The 15900-nt window shown below is 39.9% G+C and overlaps 1 protein-coding gene across 1 annotated transcript in view; it reads right to left on the bottom strand.

Moving 5' to 3' along the window:
* Positions 1-15900, bottom strand: part of SPTLC2 (serine palmitoyltransferase long chain base subunit 2) — a 77949-nt gene that overhangs the window by 51656 nt on the left and 10393 nt on the right. The window contains exons 2-5 of the mRNA XM_075030081.1: positions 13437-13631; positions 4378-4532; positions 3190-3338; positions 2734-2858 (exon numbers count right to left, since the gene is read on the bottom strand). Coding sequence (XP_074886182.1) covers positions 2734-2858; positions 3190-3338; positions 4378-4532; positions 13437-13631 — 624 coding nt within the window. The remainder of the gene's footprint in view (positions 1-2733; positions 2859-3189; positions 3339-4377; positions 4533-13436; positions 13632-15900) is intronic.

The raw sequence follows: 15900 nt of genomic DNA, 5'->3' as shown, positions 1-15900 counted from the left end.
AGCACCATTGCTCTAATTCCATTATCTAGCCTCTGTAAGTCCAGAGCTATGACAAAAAGCTCTGTGCTAAAGGCAGTACAGAATGCTGCTATTAGCTAGTTACCGTAACTACATTAATGACACTTATTCCAAAACAGGCAAGTTTCAGCATCTAGCTTAGCCTCAAATGGTCTAACAACTTCTGACTACATAATCCTCCAATCTCACATTATCTGTGGTCTAGACTCAGCACACATGGCAGCGACTGTACTAGGCAGCCAACAACTTGGCTGTCAACAGTGGGTCTGGGTCTCTCCTGCTAAAAACTGCCAGGTACAGAAAGACCTGTTTTTAGCAATGCTTCAACAGTGCTGAAATACAACTTTCGGTGTACACCAACTATACCTGTTTTCAGCATCTTCTTTGTAGAAGCTGCTGTTAACAAGCCATAGTGAACAGAGATCAACTAGGTAATGCTGATGAAGCTTTTGAATTCCTTTTGCTGACCAGTGCTGATCAGACTATGGGGTAGAGTTGGACCCTAGGATAGTCAAGTCATATTTGTTGCTATTAAAAGAGGATTCAGTAGCAACATAAACCAAGTGCTTAACGGTTCACAGAGCAAAACCAGAACAGGTGGTCCAGTATTACATACATGCGATTAACTTTATTGCAGTGGTTTGTATTTTAAGCTAATTAAGTTGCATTATAGGTGCCCAGATACGATGGAAATAATGATTAGCTACAAATCATAACAGTGACTGTCAAAGAAACTCCTTCTGGCCAAATGCAAATGCCATTACTGATTATATTTGTCAAACCTCCAAAAATTCATGTTACAGGCAGCTTCGTGCCTGAAAATGTGTGTAGGACATACAGAGAGACACAAAAAGTAGTTTACAAAACAAAACAAAAAAAAAAAAAAAAAAAAGGAGACAACAACAACAAAAAAAAAAAAAAAGGAGAGAGCCCAAGAGTTTAATCAAGCATGAGGAGTCTCTGGGCTTTACTGAGGACACTATCAAAGCATTGCCAAACAGGCTGTGCACACACAGCCAATTGTGTACAGGGTGGTGCCAGAATTCAGGATTTATGTGAGTCGTTATTTGCGGACAATCAAGAAATCAAAAGTGCAGTGAGAAGCAACTTCAGGCAGCCAAAAAAAGCATTTAGTGAACATTCTGAACTGTGAAATGGTTCATTTGACAAGAATTCTTTTCTTCAGAAGAGAGCATTTTCTGTTTGGAGTATTCACCTGAGTATAAGGGTACTTCTAGCATTATGAGACAGAAGCTTCTTACTACCTTATTTGAAGTGCACAAAACCTAAGTATGCTCATTACTAACACATTACAGACTATTGTATCCATTTACGAAGAGTTGGTTTAGTAAATGTGCAAGTTATGCACATGAAAACAGGTATGTTACATGCCTTGCAATTTACTGTTGACATTCTCTCAATGGTTGTAAAAACTGTTAAAGTTCAAATGTGAAAACTAAGGAGCTGAGTATGGTGTCTCAAGGTTATTCTCATAGGGTATTAAAGATATACAGTGGATCTCACAGAAATCATTTTTCTATTGAAGAGAAAACTGGAGCGATGTGGCAGACGAAGAGCAGAAAAATGCAAGTAAGGTATGTCAGAAGTAACATGTTGCTCAAAATCATAGCACTGCAGAAGTATTTGACTCCAGAAAGACTAGATTTGAAACACTGAATTTCTCTCTGGCATCAGACTCAAAAATGTCTTTCATTATGGAAAGCATCTGATATTTAAAACTTAATAGACCAAAAGAAAAGAGGCATACCTAGACAGTGCTGCTTCATTGTTACAATTGAAATAGCATGCAGGAAAACACAACAGCTAGTCAAGAAGAGATTCACCAGGAGGAAAAGTTGCCAGGAAGAATAAGGCAACAATTTTATACTGTAGATATGATAACTGGAAGAATTTACAAAGTTGTCTCAGGAAGTGGAAAAATAAATAAATGGAATAAAGGGAAAATAATTCACTACACAGGGACATAGAATTCCAACAGCCTAGTAGTATTAGGCTAACAGTGAATCATTTTCAAAAAGAGGAAACAGTTCCAGTACTTGCATTATTTTACTCTTAAGTAGGAGCTTCGAGAACATGTATTTTGCATCAGAAGATGCAAACAAAGAGCTCTCTTCTATTTAATTTTCCAATAACAAAAAAACCCATAGTCTGAGATGCAGCATACTCAGGCTGCATTGTATACTGTTTTATGGGGCACACAGTAGACATCATGAGTCTTTACATTTGACCTTGCTTGTCTCAAATAGCTTTTCTACTAGGATTTTGCTCCTTCAGAGGTAGTATTTTTCAGCTACTGCTCAAAGATAATAAATTCCGTGTGTACCAACATGCAATTCAGCTTATCTCTGTGTCTCACTGACACAGTCACTTCTTAGTGTCTCAAGAGCATCAAAATACCTTCAGGCAATCAGCCTGTTAATCAGCCACCATTAGTAGCCTGAGGAAGCAAGCCTTAACATGCTAGGCTCTCTCCCAGAAAGAGGACAAGGTCTGGACTGCTACTGGTCTCATGTATGCTGTTTCCCAAAAAGATTTTTGAAAAGGTTAGAGATGCATACCGTGACCTATAGTTTCCATAGATAATATCTGCAGTAGTTGCCACTGAAGAAAAACAAAACCAAACAAGCAGCTTTTAGAAAACCCAACCAGCTGAATCTTTGTTAGATAAGCTTTTGCTGGTGACTTAAGCCATACCTTGCCAACTAAGGCAGGAATGTTCATAGAGTTGGTTGCAAACCCCATTCCATATGCCATTGCAGATTCCACACCTAGGAACCTGGCAACTAGCTCTTCCAGCTCCTCATGCTTGTCCAAGTTTCCTGCACATAAAACAAATAAGAAATTCAGAATGAGGAGAAGCTTTCAATATTGCTATATTCTATGAGAAGAATTTCCACCAACCAGGCTACTCTTTATTTAAAGGCCCATAAAGGGAACACTGGAAAAAAAAATATGAAAACATAAGCGAGCCAATTGCTGTGCGATGTAAACTAAACCCAACAAACCAACTTGTCTTCACTAAAGTAAAAGCTTATTTATTGATTAGTCCAAAGTTCAAAAGCTGGAACAAGTAATGTTTCAAAGACCTATGATCAGATTAAAGACTTTGAAACATACATTTGGGGAACATTCTATCTTGCTCCAACTTACCCATCTCCTGCCTAGTGCTGCACACCCCAGCTCCATACTGGGACAGAACTTCAGCTGCTGCTTCTTGGCAAGTCCCTGCCTTCTGTGCAAATCCAAGGTAGTTGTAGGAACCCATATTAATAATGTCCTTTATCACTCTCCCTGTGTACCTGTGTTTTAAAAACACCACAAGTTAGGACACCCACAATTAAAAAAAATTAACTACACCTGAAGATTCTTATTTCAGTTTCCTAGAATATACACTGAAATGTTAAAAATCAATACAACCAACCATTAAATTATTTCAGTACTGCCCCTCATCATCAAACTGAAACGATCAGTGAAAAAGCTTTCCCTATCTTAGTCTCAAACTAGTTCCCAAGAGTTTACATTAAAAGGTAATTTTACTATCATATCTAAAATTGCTTGAGGCTTCTCAAACCATTTGTTGTTCCTCTGACATGTCCCCCCTCCATCCCAGAAACATACAACTTCGTTTTCAATTACAAAATAAGATCTCTAGATCAATTAACTTGGCAGCCCCTCAAGCAGGATATCCTCTAACCACAGAAAGGAAACGCATCTGGCACTGCTGTGCTAACAATACGTGACAAGGAGATTAAGGAAGTTTAGCAGAAAGAAAGTTTTAATTATTTTGCCCTTGAAAGCCGAGGAGAGACATGACTAGTTTCATAAAGTACTGTGCTGCAAAACTCTTCACATCAAACTTGTTATATGTCATTTCCAATTCGTAAAAATCCTTGTCCTTGCATTTCTGATTTTGTTTCTACAGACTACTTCAGTTCTGACTCAAGACAATCATGTTAAATTCATTTTCAGGCAGCAACGTTTACTTCAAGTGTCAGGACTGATTCTAAATCAGCACAAAGTCACAAGTAGCACTGCAATCCGAAGTATCTACTCTAGGTTCTGGTCATCACACACAGAGACGTATTGATTTTATTATAGGTGCACACCCATGAAATATTAACACAGTCAGCAGCCTTACTAAGCAGCCAAAAGATTACACAAAAACAATCACCTTGGCCAGATGCGTTTCAAAAGAGCAGAATTCATCAATTCAATCTGCTGGAAAGCTCAAAACAAACACAATTCACTGCACCTTTAACCTCACAGCCTGCAACTTGCTCTTATAGACCCACTACTTAAAGATAGTTGTGGGAAGCCTTGTCTTCAATTTTGACTCACGTGAATGTCCAGTTATAGTCATGGGAAACTCTCTCCATCATGTCCACTTTGGCCCCGGGCACACTACAGATCGGACGGTTCCAGCTGTCCCGAATGCGTGTGTAGAGGTTTCTGTTGTAGAAATTTTCAAAGTCCTGGTACAATGGGACAAAGTCCTGAAACACATCAAAAGCACTCAAAGTAAAAGGAAAATATATATTACAGCAAACTAGGAATAAGCTGTTTCTGTCATTCGGGTGTAATTTAAAAATAAATTAAAAAAAAAATATCAAGAAAACTCAAGAAAAAGTTAGAGACTTCTTCACCCCAAGCCCTGAAACCAATTCCACCCAAAGTGTTTTTAACCCTGGAAACCTGTGTCAGTGCAAAATTATTTGAAGGTGAGACAGCAACAGAACTGAAGAGATTTCTTTGCTAGTGCAAAATCCATCTGCTAGATGGTAACTTTTTCAACCTGCAAATCTACCACACCCCCAAGATTTCCTCAACAGTAGGTGCTTATTTGTATCTAACTTAAGTAGCTCATAGAACTAAAAGCCATCAACCACAACTAGAAAAAACAATCATGGCATTAGGTTACGCTTCAAGTTAGAAAGCCCCAAAGAATTCTAACATAGAGGAAAGGGAGCGCTGAAAGCAACACAAACTGAATTGGGAGCTCCTAATGACACAACGAGGTGGTGTTCTCTGAACTCAAATGGGATTGAAATAGTCTTGGCTCTCTTTCCAGCTCTTGCTGGGTAGTGGAGGAGAGCATCTCTCTTGAAACACAGAATAATCCCCTTCGTGAAATGCACGCGCATATAATCTTTGCAGGAGATTTGTATTCAGCCTTCAGAGTTAAGCAGAGCAAGGGAACATGTAATTGCTTTTTGGCAGCAAACACTATGCATTGCTCTACTGAACAAAGAATTTGAAAACTGAGGTACTCTGCTGTATTTCATTCTGTACATAAGAAATGCATTTAATATAGCAGCGCTAGCATTATTATAGAGGTTACTGTTAGAACTTTCCACAAGTTTTTGTTCTGAATCCAAGCTAGTAAGCTACATTATGGCACCTCTCTTCTGCACAGCTTCTCAGCACTTAAGTCCCACGGGATTTCTTTGCGCAAGCATTTCCTGAATTCTAGCTTCCCTTCCAACATTTTTCAGGAAAAGTAAGTGACTGTCTTGAATGGATAACACACAAGAATGTCAAACTAACTGTGACAGCAAGGATATCTGAGCACTCAAGAACATTTTATTCTGGCCTACTTAAAATGCTTCAAAGTCACGAGATTTCCTTATTACTATTCAATTAAAAGGAAGTTTGACATTCAGTAGTGGTAAGAATGCATAATTCATTTGCTGCTGTTGGAAAAAACCAAAAACAAAACCAAAACACCCAAACCTTTTTAATAATCTACAAAAGGAAAAACTAGAATTTATGACAAAGGTAAGAGCCAGCATAGCATTTCTTCCTGTTTTTCACAACAGAAATAAATGCAAACATGGTGAGGGAGCATTTTATTTTTGGTGACAGGATAAGCAAGACAGACTATCTGTCTGACCTAATATTATGGTGCCTAACATTTGTACCACTGAAGCAAAACTGGGAGCATTTATGCCACTTAACAACTTCGTCCTTTCGGTTTGGAGTAAAAGAACCATCTAGGTCCACCCCTTTGCATTCTCTTACCAGCAGCTGCACAGGAAAGATGGAGCCCCAAAGTGCCAACTTCTAAGCAGACATAGTTGCACCTAAGCCCCCTTCTGATGTGCCTGTGTATAATGACATGCCAAAAAGGCAAAGATATCAATTTTCATCATTGGGAAAACAACCCAAATTTAGCCAGTGATCACTCCTCCAGGGAATCACAAGTATGTCCTTTCTCAGCAAAGACAAGAGAGTGGGAACAAGATTTCTATGAGGTAAGATGCACGGAAGGGCAATTATTTCTTCCATCTTCCTCTACTTAAGTATAGTTTTGCATTACTTCACATCTGCCAGGTCTTCCCTGAGGGCTCTTTGTCAAGAGACGTTAACGAGGTGGTAGGGCGGCTAATACAAAGCTGCAATCCCCTAGAAAATCATTAGTTTTCTGAAGTAGCTACACAGCTCTATCCTCCCTCAACCTCAGTCTCACGTTGTTCCAGGTAGAAAGTAGGTTTCAAGGCTGAATCACTAACAAACTGATCCTCTTCACCATCTTTGCATGAGAATTCAGTTTTGCAGTAGTTAGTCAAGCACGTTAACTATGTGACCCAGGAAGCAACTGAGATTTTAGCCAAGGTTTCTGGCTAGGAGCGGAGGCTGAAAATGAGTCATTATAACAACTCAAGCAGGTATGCCTGGGCTGATACAGTCCAATCTCACCTCATATTACTGAACAGATAGAACATGTTTTATTTTGAAACCCAAGCTGACAAAGCAGGAAGAGTAACAAGCTCAACTGGTGAGATAAAGACAATCACGCACAACTTGACACCACCAAGATATATAATACAAGTATGATCTTACAAGCCAACAGTATAACTAAGTTTAAAGTGATTTAACTGTGAAGTAGAGAAGTTCTCTGAACATAATGGATTATGACAAGGAAAAAAGGTGTCTTAAAAGTCAACAAGAATTCAAGAAACAAATTATGGGAAAGGGAATTAAGGTCTAATACACGACACTAGCCTTAGTTTTTAGGGTACCAAGCTGTAAGATTATAGCAAAGTGCTCTAAGTGAGGCATCAACTTAATGCCAGCCCCTTTGTCTGTCCTGCCCCCTTCCCCCCCCCCCCCCCCCCCCAATAAACCACCCTCAGCTAGCTCTTATCAGAAAGTTCCTTGGAATAGTACAGGCATGAAGTGTTATTTTGGCATAAATCAAAACTGGATTGTCTATTTCCTCAGTAATCCTAATCCCACCAAGAGTTATCATGACCCCACCAAGACATTCTCATGACCAAAGAGAAATGGTAGGGATATCTTTTCTTTATAAATTGGTACTGACTTAGGGAGTTCGAGAGTCCTCTTTCGCAGCTGGCATACAGGACCAGATGATTGGTATGGTTGGTTTGGGGGTTGGGTTTTTTGTTTGTTTGTTCTCCCCACCCCCATCTTTCTACAGTGTGGCATTTCAGATGGGAGATTAGAGAGGACAGTACACCAAAAAGACCACTTGAATTCTTCATGGAAATTAAATGTTTTCAATCTTTGAACCATAAAAAAATCATTTGGGGAGGGAGGTGGAACAAATTCTATCAATCCATACTATTTCAAATTTTTGGCACGTGCAGCCACAGTGCTGTGCTGGAACAACATCATACTGCTGGAAGCAATCACTGTCCCCTTTAAATGGCCTTCAGAGCTTATTGTTATTCTTCCATCAAGTTCTCATCTTATTTCAGATCCAACACTCTAGCCATAACAGACCCCAAGAATATCCACCCAAGATTGAACAACTTCATTTTGAGGAAAAATATTCTAGGAGTGAGTTGATTTTTTGAGCAATCTTAAGAGTAACCACAGTCAAACAACTGCAAAGGTTACACTGTTTTCAAAAGAGGGAGCAAAAGCAGCATGTTCTTTCATTTGAATTCATATGAACATGGAGCTAAGAAATTCTGAACAGCTCCATTCCTGTCACTTTAAGCCTAGAACACAACCTCTATTAATAAGGTGATACCCGATGAAGAAATCTAAGTACTAATGGTCTCCCAGAAGCCTGAAAGGCACAGCAATTTCAAGAAAGAGTGAAACATGGGAAGAATAAAATTCTCCCTTGGGCTGCAGCACCTTAGCATAGGTGATTTGGGAATCCAAGATTTCATCATACTGTAAATTAATACTACAACAAGTGAAGGTCATAATAAGAGCTTTGTAACCATTAGCTTGGGGCACAAAGACATGGAAATACAGTGATTATGCTGCTTTCAGAGTCAAGTTTTCACAGTGTTACACCTAAGCTAACAAATGGTGCCATGAACACCAGCAGGGCTTACCTGCAATTCACATAATGCATTCCCTGATAATACAAAAAAAGACTCTGAATGGAAATCAAGTAGTCAATTGCAACAAATTTCAGGTTTCTAAAAGGAAGAAGAAAGACTAGTTCCATCTCACTGCTACATGAGTCAAGAAAAAGTGGAGCAATAACCATGGGTAGCCTTTATGCCATCAGGAAGGCTCTAATGAGCTCTACAGGTGCTAAGACAACACTGAGCAAAAGACTCCAGTTTACTGCCCCTGAGATACTCCTACAGCTGGATGCATGTTAACAAATGTTTGAAAACCCCAGATGCTAGAAATATGTTCTGACTGGACAAGCTACTGAGCATGAAAAGGTATGTTAGAGTTACCCACCCCATTTGCACAATTGGCCCCGTATACAAAACGTACAAAGTAATCAACAGGCAAATGAGACCAGAAGAAAGGTAAAAGTTATTTTCATCCTGCCTATAAAATCCTACAGCATTTTGCAGACTTAACTACATTGTACGACCAGACATTACATTAAACTGGGTATGCATAAATTGATTCCAGGGTAATTCAGAATTGTTAATCTTGCCGCCTAGCCACGCCTAAAACAGACTGATAATGCTTCAGAGAGGATGTGCTCACAACACTGGTTTCCAGGAAAAGTCCAGCTGCACATATTTTAAACAAAGAGACTATTTCCTGGAAATCAGTACTAGCAAAGCCTGTCTCTTCACCGTTTTGTGTTCCAATGGCGAGCGAATATTAGGTTTTCCAGGAATCATTAAATCTCAATGCAAGGCTCTAATAAATTCCAAGGAATTTACCCACAGTCAGAGAGTTCCAGTATAGACCTGTTGGAAAGCCTGCTCTTTAAATTAGTTTGGTCACTTTGATATCACAGAATGGTTTGGGTTGGAAGAGACCTTAAAGATCATCTAGTTCCAACCCCCCTGCCATGGGCAGGGACACCTTCCACTAGACCAGGTTGCTCCAAGCCCCATCCAACCTGGCCTTGAACACTGCCAGGGAGGGGGCATCCACAGCCTCTCAGGGCAACCTGTTCCAGTGCCTCACCACCCCCACACTAAAGAATTTCTTCCTTATATCTAATCTAAATCTACCCTCCTTCAATTTAAAGCCATTAGCCCTCGTCCTATCACTACATGGCCTTGTAAAAAAGTCCCTCTCCAGCTTTCTTGTAGGCCCCCTTTAGGTACTGGAAGGCTGCTATAAGGTGTCCCTGGAGCCTTCTCTTCTCCAGGCTAAGCAACCTTAACCCTTTCAGCCTATCCTCATAGGGGAGGTTCTCCAGCCTTCTGATTATCTTCGTGGCCCTCCTCTGGACTTGCTTCAACAGGTCCATGTCCTTCTTATGCTGGGGGCCCCAGAGTTGAACACAGTACTCCAGGTGGGGTCTCATGAGAGCAGAGTAGAGGGGGAGAACCACCTCTCTCGACCTGCTGGTCACACTTCTTTTGATGCAGCCCAGGATACAGTTGGCTTTCTGGGCTGCAAACACACATTGCTGGCTCATGTTGAGCTTCTTGTCAACCAACACCCCCAAGTCCTTCTCCGCAGGGCTGCTCTCAATCCACTCATCACCCAGCCTGTGTTTGTGCTTGTGGTTGCCCCGACCCAAGTGCAGGACCTTGCACTTGGCCTTGTTGAACTTCAGGAGGTTTGCACAGGCCCACCTCTCAAGCCTGTCAAGGTCCCTCTGGATGGCATTCCTTCCTTCCAGCATGTCAATCGCACCACACAGCCTGGTGTCAGTGGCAAACTTGCTGAGGGTGCACAAAATCCCACTGTCCATGTCACCAGCAACAGTGCCGGCCCGAATACCAACCCCTGAGGAACGCCATTCATCACTGCTCTCCACTTGGATATCAACCTGTTCACCGCAGCTCTTCAAGTGCAACCAACCAGCCAAGTCCTTATCCACTGAGTGGTCCATCCATCAAATCTATGTCTCTCTAATATAGAGACAAGGATGTCATGTGGGACAGTGTCAAATGCTTTGCACAACTTCCTTTCAGTTTATAGTTCTGATGCACGTTCTAAGACTAAAATATTAAGTGACAATTTAAGGAATGATTTGCTCTACTAAAATAAATTGCCCTCCAAAACACACAAAAACTGAAGGTGACTTTTTTGGTGTTTGCTTTTATTAATACATTTTGGGCCTAAGTTTACATTATGCTTTTAACTGCAATCACCTGCAGAAACTCACCACAGAAAATCCACATACTTCAATTCCATGACTTTCAGGACAAGTTCATTCAGCCCTTTATGAAATACTTCCTTGCACTACACAATTTTGTTTTGCTCATGAAGCAGGTCATCACACTGTTCAGCTACACAGCTACTCCTACTGCCTTTGCTTTGAGCTTTTCACCTAAGCAATTATGAACTATTTCAAAAAGTTAAAGCTAACTCTTTTGCTTGATACTTAAGAAAATCATAATCATCTAGTTGGCTCTTTAGAATTTAAATAATAAAAATGTTACTTTCCACACAGAGGTCACAAATCTGCCAGAGACCACCCCAGGATAACTGCAGGGCTCCTCTGATGTGCATGTATTAATTAAAAAAAAAAAAGAAAAGTGTAAGTTCCGAGCCTTTTCTGCAGACTAGTATCTGCATTCCCTTACCAAAAGATGATTGGGCTGTCAGCCAGCAGCTTGATAGATTCAAATATTTGAAAATCATGAGAAATTTTCAAAACAAGTCATTGAGCAACCCCACCCACACAAGAATAAAACCTGGCTCCCACACTAGATACACTGCAATGTGCTCTCATCAATTCATTTGCAGGCAAACAAAGCTTAAAGCAGCAAAGTGTGAGGATAAGTACTATATATTCTAGACATCACATGATCGCTTTTCTATTTGTCCAATATCAGAAACAGCTATTCCAACCTAAGCACTAGAAATGTGATTTGGGGAGGTATACTAGCCTGAGACTACTTCAACACCAAAACATTTTTAAACAGGACTTCGTATTTTTCATTCTTACGCAATATTCACTGGCACTTGTTACTAGCTCCATCCACAGTCATCACATGCACAAAACAAAAACAGAATACATGCCTCTCTTCCCTGCAAGCCATGACCAACATACAAACTCAAAGGGTTTCAATTAATCTGTCTGGGAAGTATACTTAAGTGAATGTCTTTCAGGGTAAGATGCAATGCTAAGTTAATTTATAAAAAATTTCAAGGCTAAATTTCTTTCAGAACTAGGATAATCAGTTACTAACAAACCCTGTGCTTCAACATCCTTTGTGACGATCTTTACTGAGAGCCTAATATCAATAATGTATTCCCAAATTAGACCTACTGCCTAAGGTCCTCCTTTTGTACACTCTCACGTAAGTGTCATGACTGCTCCCACAGAAGAGGACTACTGTAAGCAGTCTTGCATCTTACATACTGGTAACAGAACATACATTTCACAAAAACTGTGCAACAGAAATAACAACTACAGTATGGAGTAACTACACCAACACTTCAGTTACTGCTTTATAATCCTCAAGTACCATGAGTACAGACCAATATTTAAACCTTTATTCTAATGTCTTGGTAGGTTTCTGCAAGTGTTTGACTGTTCTCTCCTGTACCAACTTCTAGTTTATACACAGAAAAATACAAGAGTGTCATGTTCTCAGGTGACATAAACCAGAGTAGCTCAAATAACATTAATGAACACATCAAGTTTCAAGCTGAGATTTAACCAGCAATCCTTATTCAGATATTGTAACTGTTAAAAGGGACCCAAGATTTTTACTTCCAGATTCCAGAAGTTTAAACTCCTGTACTTTTAACCAATTTGAAATACCTGTTACTCATTAAACTCCTATGAGGATGTTTCTGTTTTGGAATTAAGCACCTTGCTATGAATCAGCTTAGTTCTACCTCACAACGCTCACTCAAAGAAGCTACTGTGAAGTAATTTTAGGCACTGGTTAGTTTACTGCATCTTAGCTAATCTAATGTAAGATGACATGCACTTCACTCCAGTGCTGCCTCCAAAAATAGCCTCCAAGGAAGCACTCCTTTTTTTTCTTCCCCCATCCCATCCTTGATTATTTGTTTGCATTAGTGAGATGTCCTTCCCACCTCCCCTATTTTCTGCTAGCCAACTGCTTGTGTGGCTGCACTGAGAGCCAGAAACCAGCAGCTGGAAAACAAACTCCCTTAACATTTTATAAGCCAGACTGGCTCCCCAAATCAGTTCAGAAAAACAGAACCCCGATCAGCAAGAGTAAGCCAATTCACTCTACCTTTGGAGCAAAGCTCACCAGTATTCACACTGTGCTAAGAGGGCTCACGCTAAGAGTTAGCAGAAAATAGCTTGCAAACTGCAAGTTTAAACATTAGCTTTCTTAACAGTAATTAATTTCTGTGGGGAACAAAAGCCTCTAAAAATATTTTATAACCACTCAAAATTAGGATTATCTATTCCAGACTAACTGGTGAAACAAGCCAGACTTTTCACCTGGTAACAGAAGCTTTTGTGAATAGGTTTTATTATGAATTAATTCTTTTTAATTGCTATCAGTGAGTCAGGAGTCAGTACCTCAGAATATTCACCAGCTAACCTGCTAGTACTCTGGACTCCAGATGAATTTGAAGTCATCCAGCTTGTGCTCAGGTTCTCATCCACAAGCTTTTCTTTGCAGCTGCTTAGGCTAAACAGAATTAATAGCATGCTTCCAAATCAAAACACAGCCACCAGAGCAGCATCAGAAAGCCTCCCAGTGCCGTCAATCTCAAACCAGACCCTTTGATAAGCATTTCTTTAGCTCCTGATGCTGGCATATATAGTCTCTCTACCCCAAATCCTTGTTTCTGCAGCTGAGGCATCTCAGTATGTTGATAAAACTATTGATGCACCTTTGCAGTGAACCAGATGAGGGAACTGCTCCACCAAAAAATAACGCAATTAAAAGAAATGTTACTTTGTTTAATGACACAGCAGTATTTGGGGCATTCAGAAGACAAGGAAAACAGCATAAAACTTTGAACAACACTGCTCCCTAAAGAAACGCTCAAGCTATAGCCTCAGCCACATAATTTCCCGCTGACCATTATTTCCCAGTGGTTACCTTTTGTTCTGCTCTTTCTGTTGCATTTTGACACTTCTCAATCTTCCACTGCCGCATGAAATCTCGCAGATATCCAAAGAGAGTGAGAACACCATAGCCTACGTAGGTCAGCACAGCAACCAGCATCGGCGTTTCTTCAAAAGCTTCATTGAATGGCCTTTTGTATAATCCTCCATTGTGCACAATTTGATTTACCTATAGTAAAAATTTAAAGAGAGGCAGTTGTGAGACATTCACCCAAGAAATGACAGGTAACCATTTCAGAGTAGTCCCTGGCCGTCTGATCAGCTATAAGCTCTGCATCCCCCCGCTCAGCTCAAAGTACTTCCAGCTAGGTTCAGCCATTACCGATGAATACTGTTGGTCTCTATATACGAGATTGCTAAATTGTTGATACAACCAAAGTCACAGTTACCAATTTAGTGCAGTTTAATCTAACATCTCATTAACGTTCTTTAGCTTGCAAAGCTGCATAGAGAGCATTGCTTACATCCAGGCTGACCAAAATGAAAAAAACGCCTTTCCCCTTCACCAAGAACTAGGTAGGCACAAATAAAAAAAAAAAACAACAGTGAGGTTTCCCAGGTACACTACAGGAAAAACCAAAATAGACATAGTTTTATTAATCTAAACAATGTATTCTCAGGATTATGAGAACTGGAAAAGTAACTGGAAAATCTCAGAATAGATTCAACTTTGGAAGCCTATATTACTGTAACAAAACAAGCATAACCTATGTGTCTCCATAGCCATTAGCCTAAAGATGCTGACATAAACACTGTCCTCATCCATGAGGTGGACATGACACCACAGACAAAAAGTCATTGTATACAGCCTCAACATTGCATATATGTCAGCATGCAGAACAAAGCAAGGCTTTCTGCATAAAATCCACAATAAAAGTCATCTTGCTACTTACGTATCTTCAGGAGATGGTAAGAGCTTGACTACATGTGCATATCCCTCTCAAGTAGAATTACTGTAATACATAATACTTGTGACTATTACAGAAAAACTTCACAGCTACAAGTCAATGGCTCACTCAACACTGGGGGGGAAAACATCATGGTTTTAACTAGACTACTTGTTCAAAGAATTAAGTTAAAGATCAGATCTCAAAAGTCAATGTATCAAAACATAGAAAGCCAGCCATTAGATGCAAATTGCTATTTGTATTCATAAAAGTTATAGAATAGCCACCCTATAATAGAATAGCTACGTGTGAAAGAACATTCTCCAAGACATAAATCCCCTATCTGTAGCATCAAAGGTGACAAGTCTTACTCCTTGCAGAGTAGATTTATTTTTGCCAGTACACCAAGGCTTAAGAGAGCTACGACCTATTAGGTAACCTGAACAGATTAAGATTGGCATACAATTCTGTAACTCTCTGGTATCCAAATATAATATGAAAAATGTTGCCAGATGTGCATGGGAGCAGCTAGAAGACAAGAAGGAAACCAAGATAATACATTTCAATAAATGCCTGTATTAATAACAACACCATGCTGAAGAGAGGGCTAGGACAAGTATGTATCTAGGATGTTGCTCATATTTCTCTAGACTGTAATCAAATTGCAGCTTACAGCCAGATATAATAAGAAATGTATTTTAAAAAATATTCTCATCAAAGAAACATCAACACCTAGGAAAGAGGTTGATGCTAAATACATCAAAAAAGGACAACACCAAATAGTTAATGAGGGGTGGGGGCCAGCAGACAGAATAAAACCAGTTATTCACCTATGGCACTCATACTATCATATGGGAAAGGAAGCCAAAGTCGTACTAACCTCTGTAACAGCTGATGAATCAATAAACACACACATACTTGCTGGCCTCACCAGACACTGCATTACTTGGAAAGTGACACCTGCTCATCTCAGGTGCTGGAGCAAGTCTGTATTTCAAGCCTGGCATTAATATCTTGAAAGTAATTTTTCAGAAGCAAAAGTCTGCCCTTAGGATACGATTATGCTACAGCTATGCAGCCACTGAGTATAAACTGCACCAGCACCTTCCTCCTGATACTCATTTCTACCTCTTACCTTTTACCAACATGGACATCCAGAAAAAAGTCTTAGAGCAAATGCTTGATTTGGTCACCATAGTTGTAGGGACTTTAGAACTGGTACAAGCATGGAAACAAAGACACAGTAGGAACTTCTCATTTAGCAACAGCACTTACCCCAGATGCAGATAACTAACTTGCAGCACTTTGAGGCTAGGTTTAATACTGAAGTAGTTTTAAAACATACTGCATACAGTGGTGGCTTAAGTTAGAAAATTACCATGATTTGAAACAGGTGTAGGAACACTTGCTTACCACATTGCAGCTCAGATGATGGCAATTTAAAGCTTTAATGCAGGCCACAGGTTCATACACTTTTTTTGTCAGGAACAGTGTCAGCCAAAGGAACTGCCCCTGCCCCACTCACTGCCACTTTAAGCTACCTGCATCACC

The sequence above is a fragment of the Buteo buteo genome, chromosome 6 (genome assembly GCF_964188355.1).
Source record: "Buteo buteo chromosome 6, bButBut1.hap1.1, whole genome shotgun sequence".
Classification (NCBI taxonomy): domain Eukaryota; kingdom Metazoa; phylum Chordata; class Aves; order Accipitriformes; family Accipitridae; genus Buteo; species Buteo buteo.
This window is presented reverse-complemented; position numbering and strand designations above follow the sequence as displayed.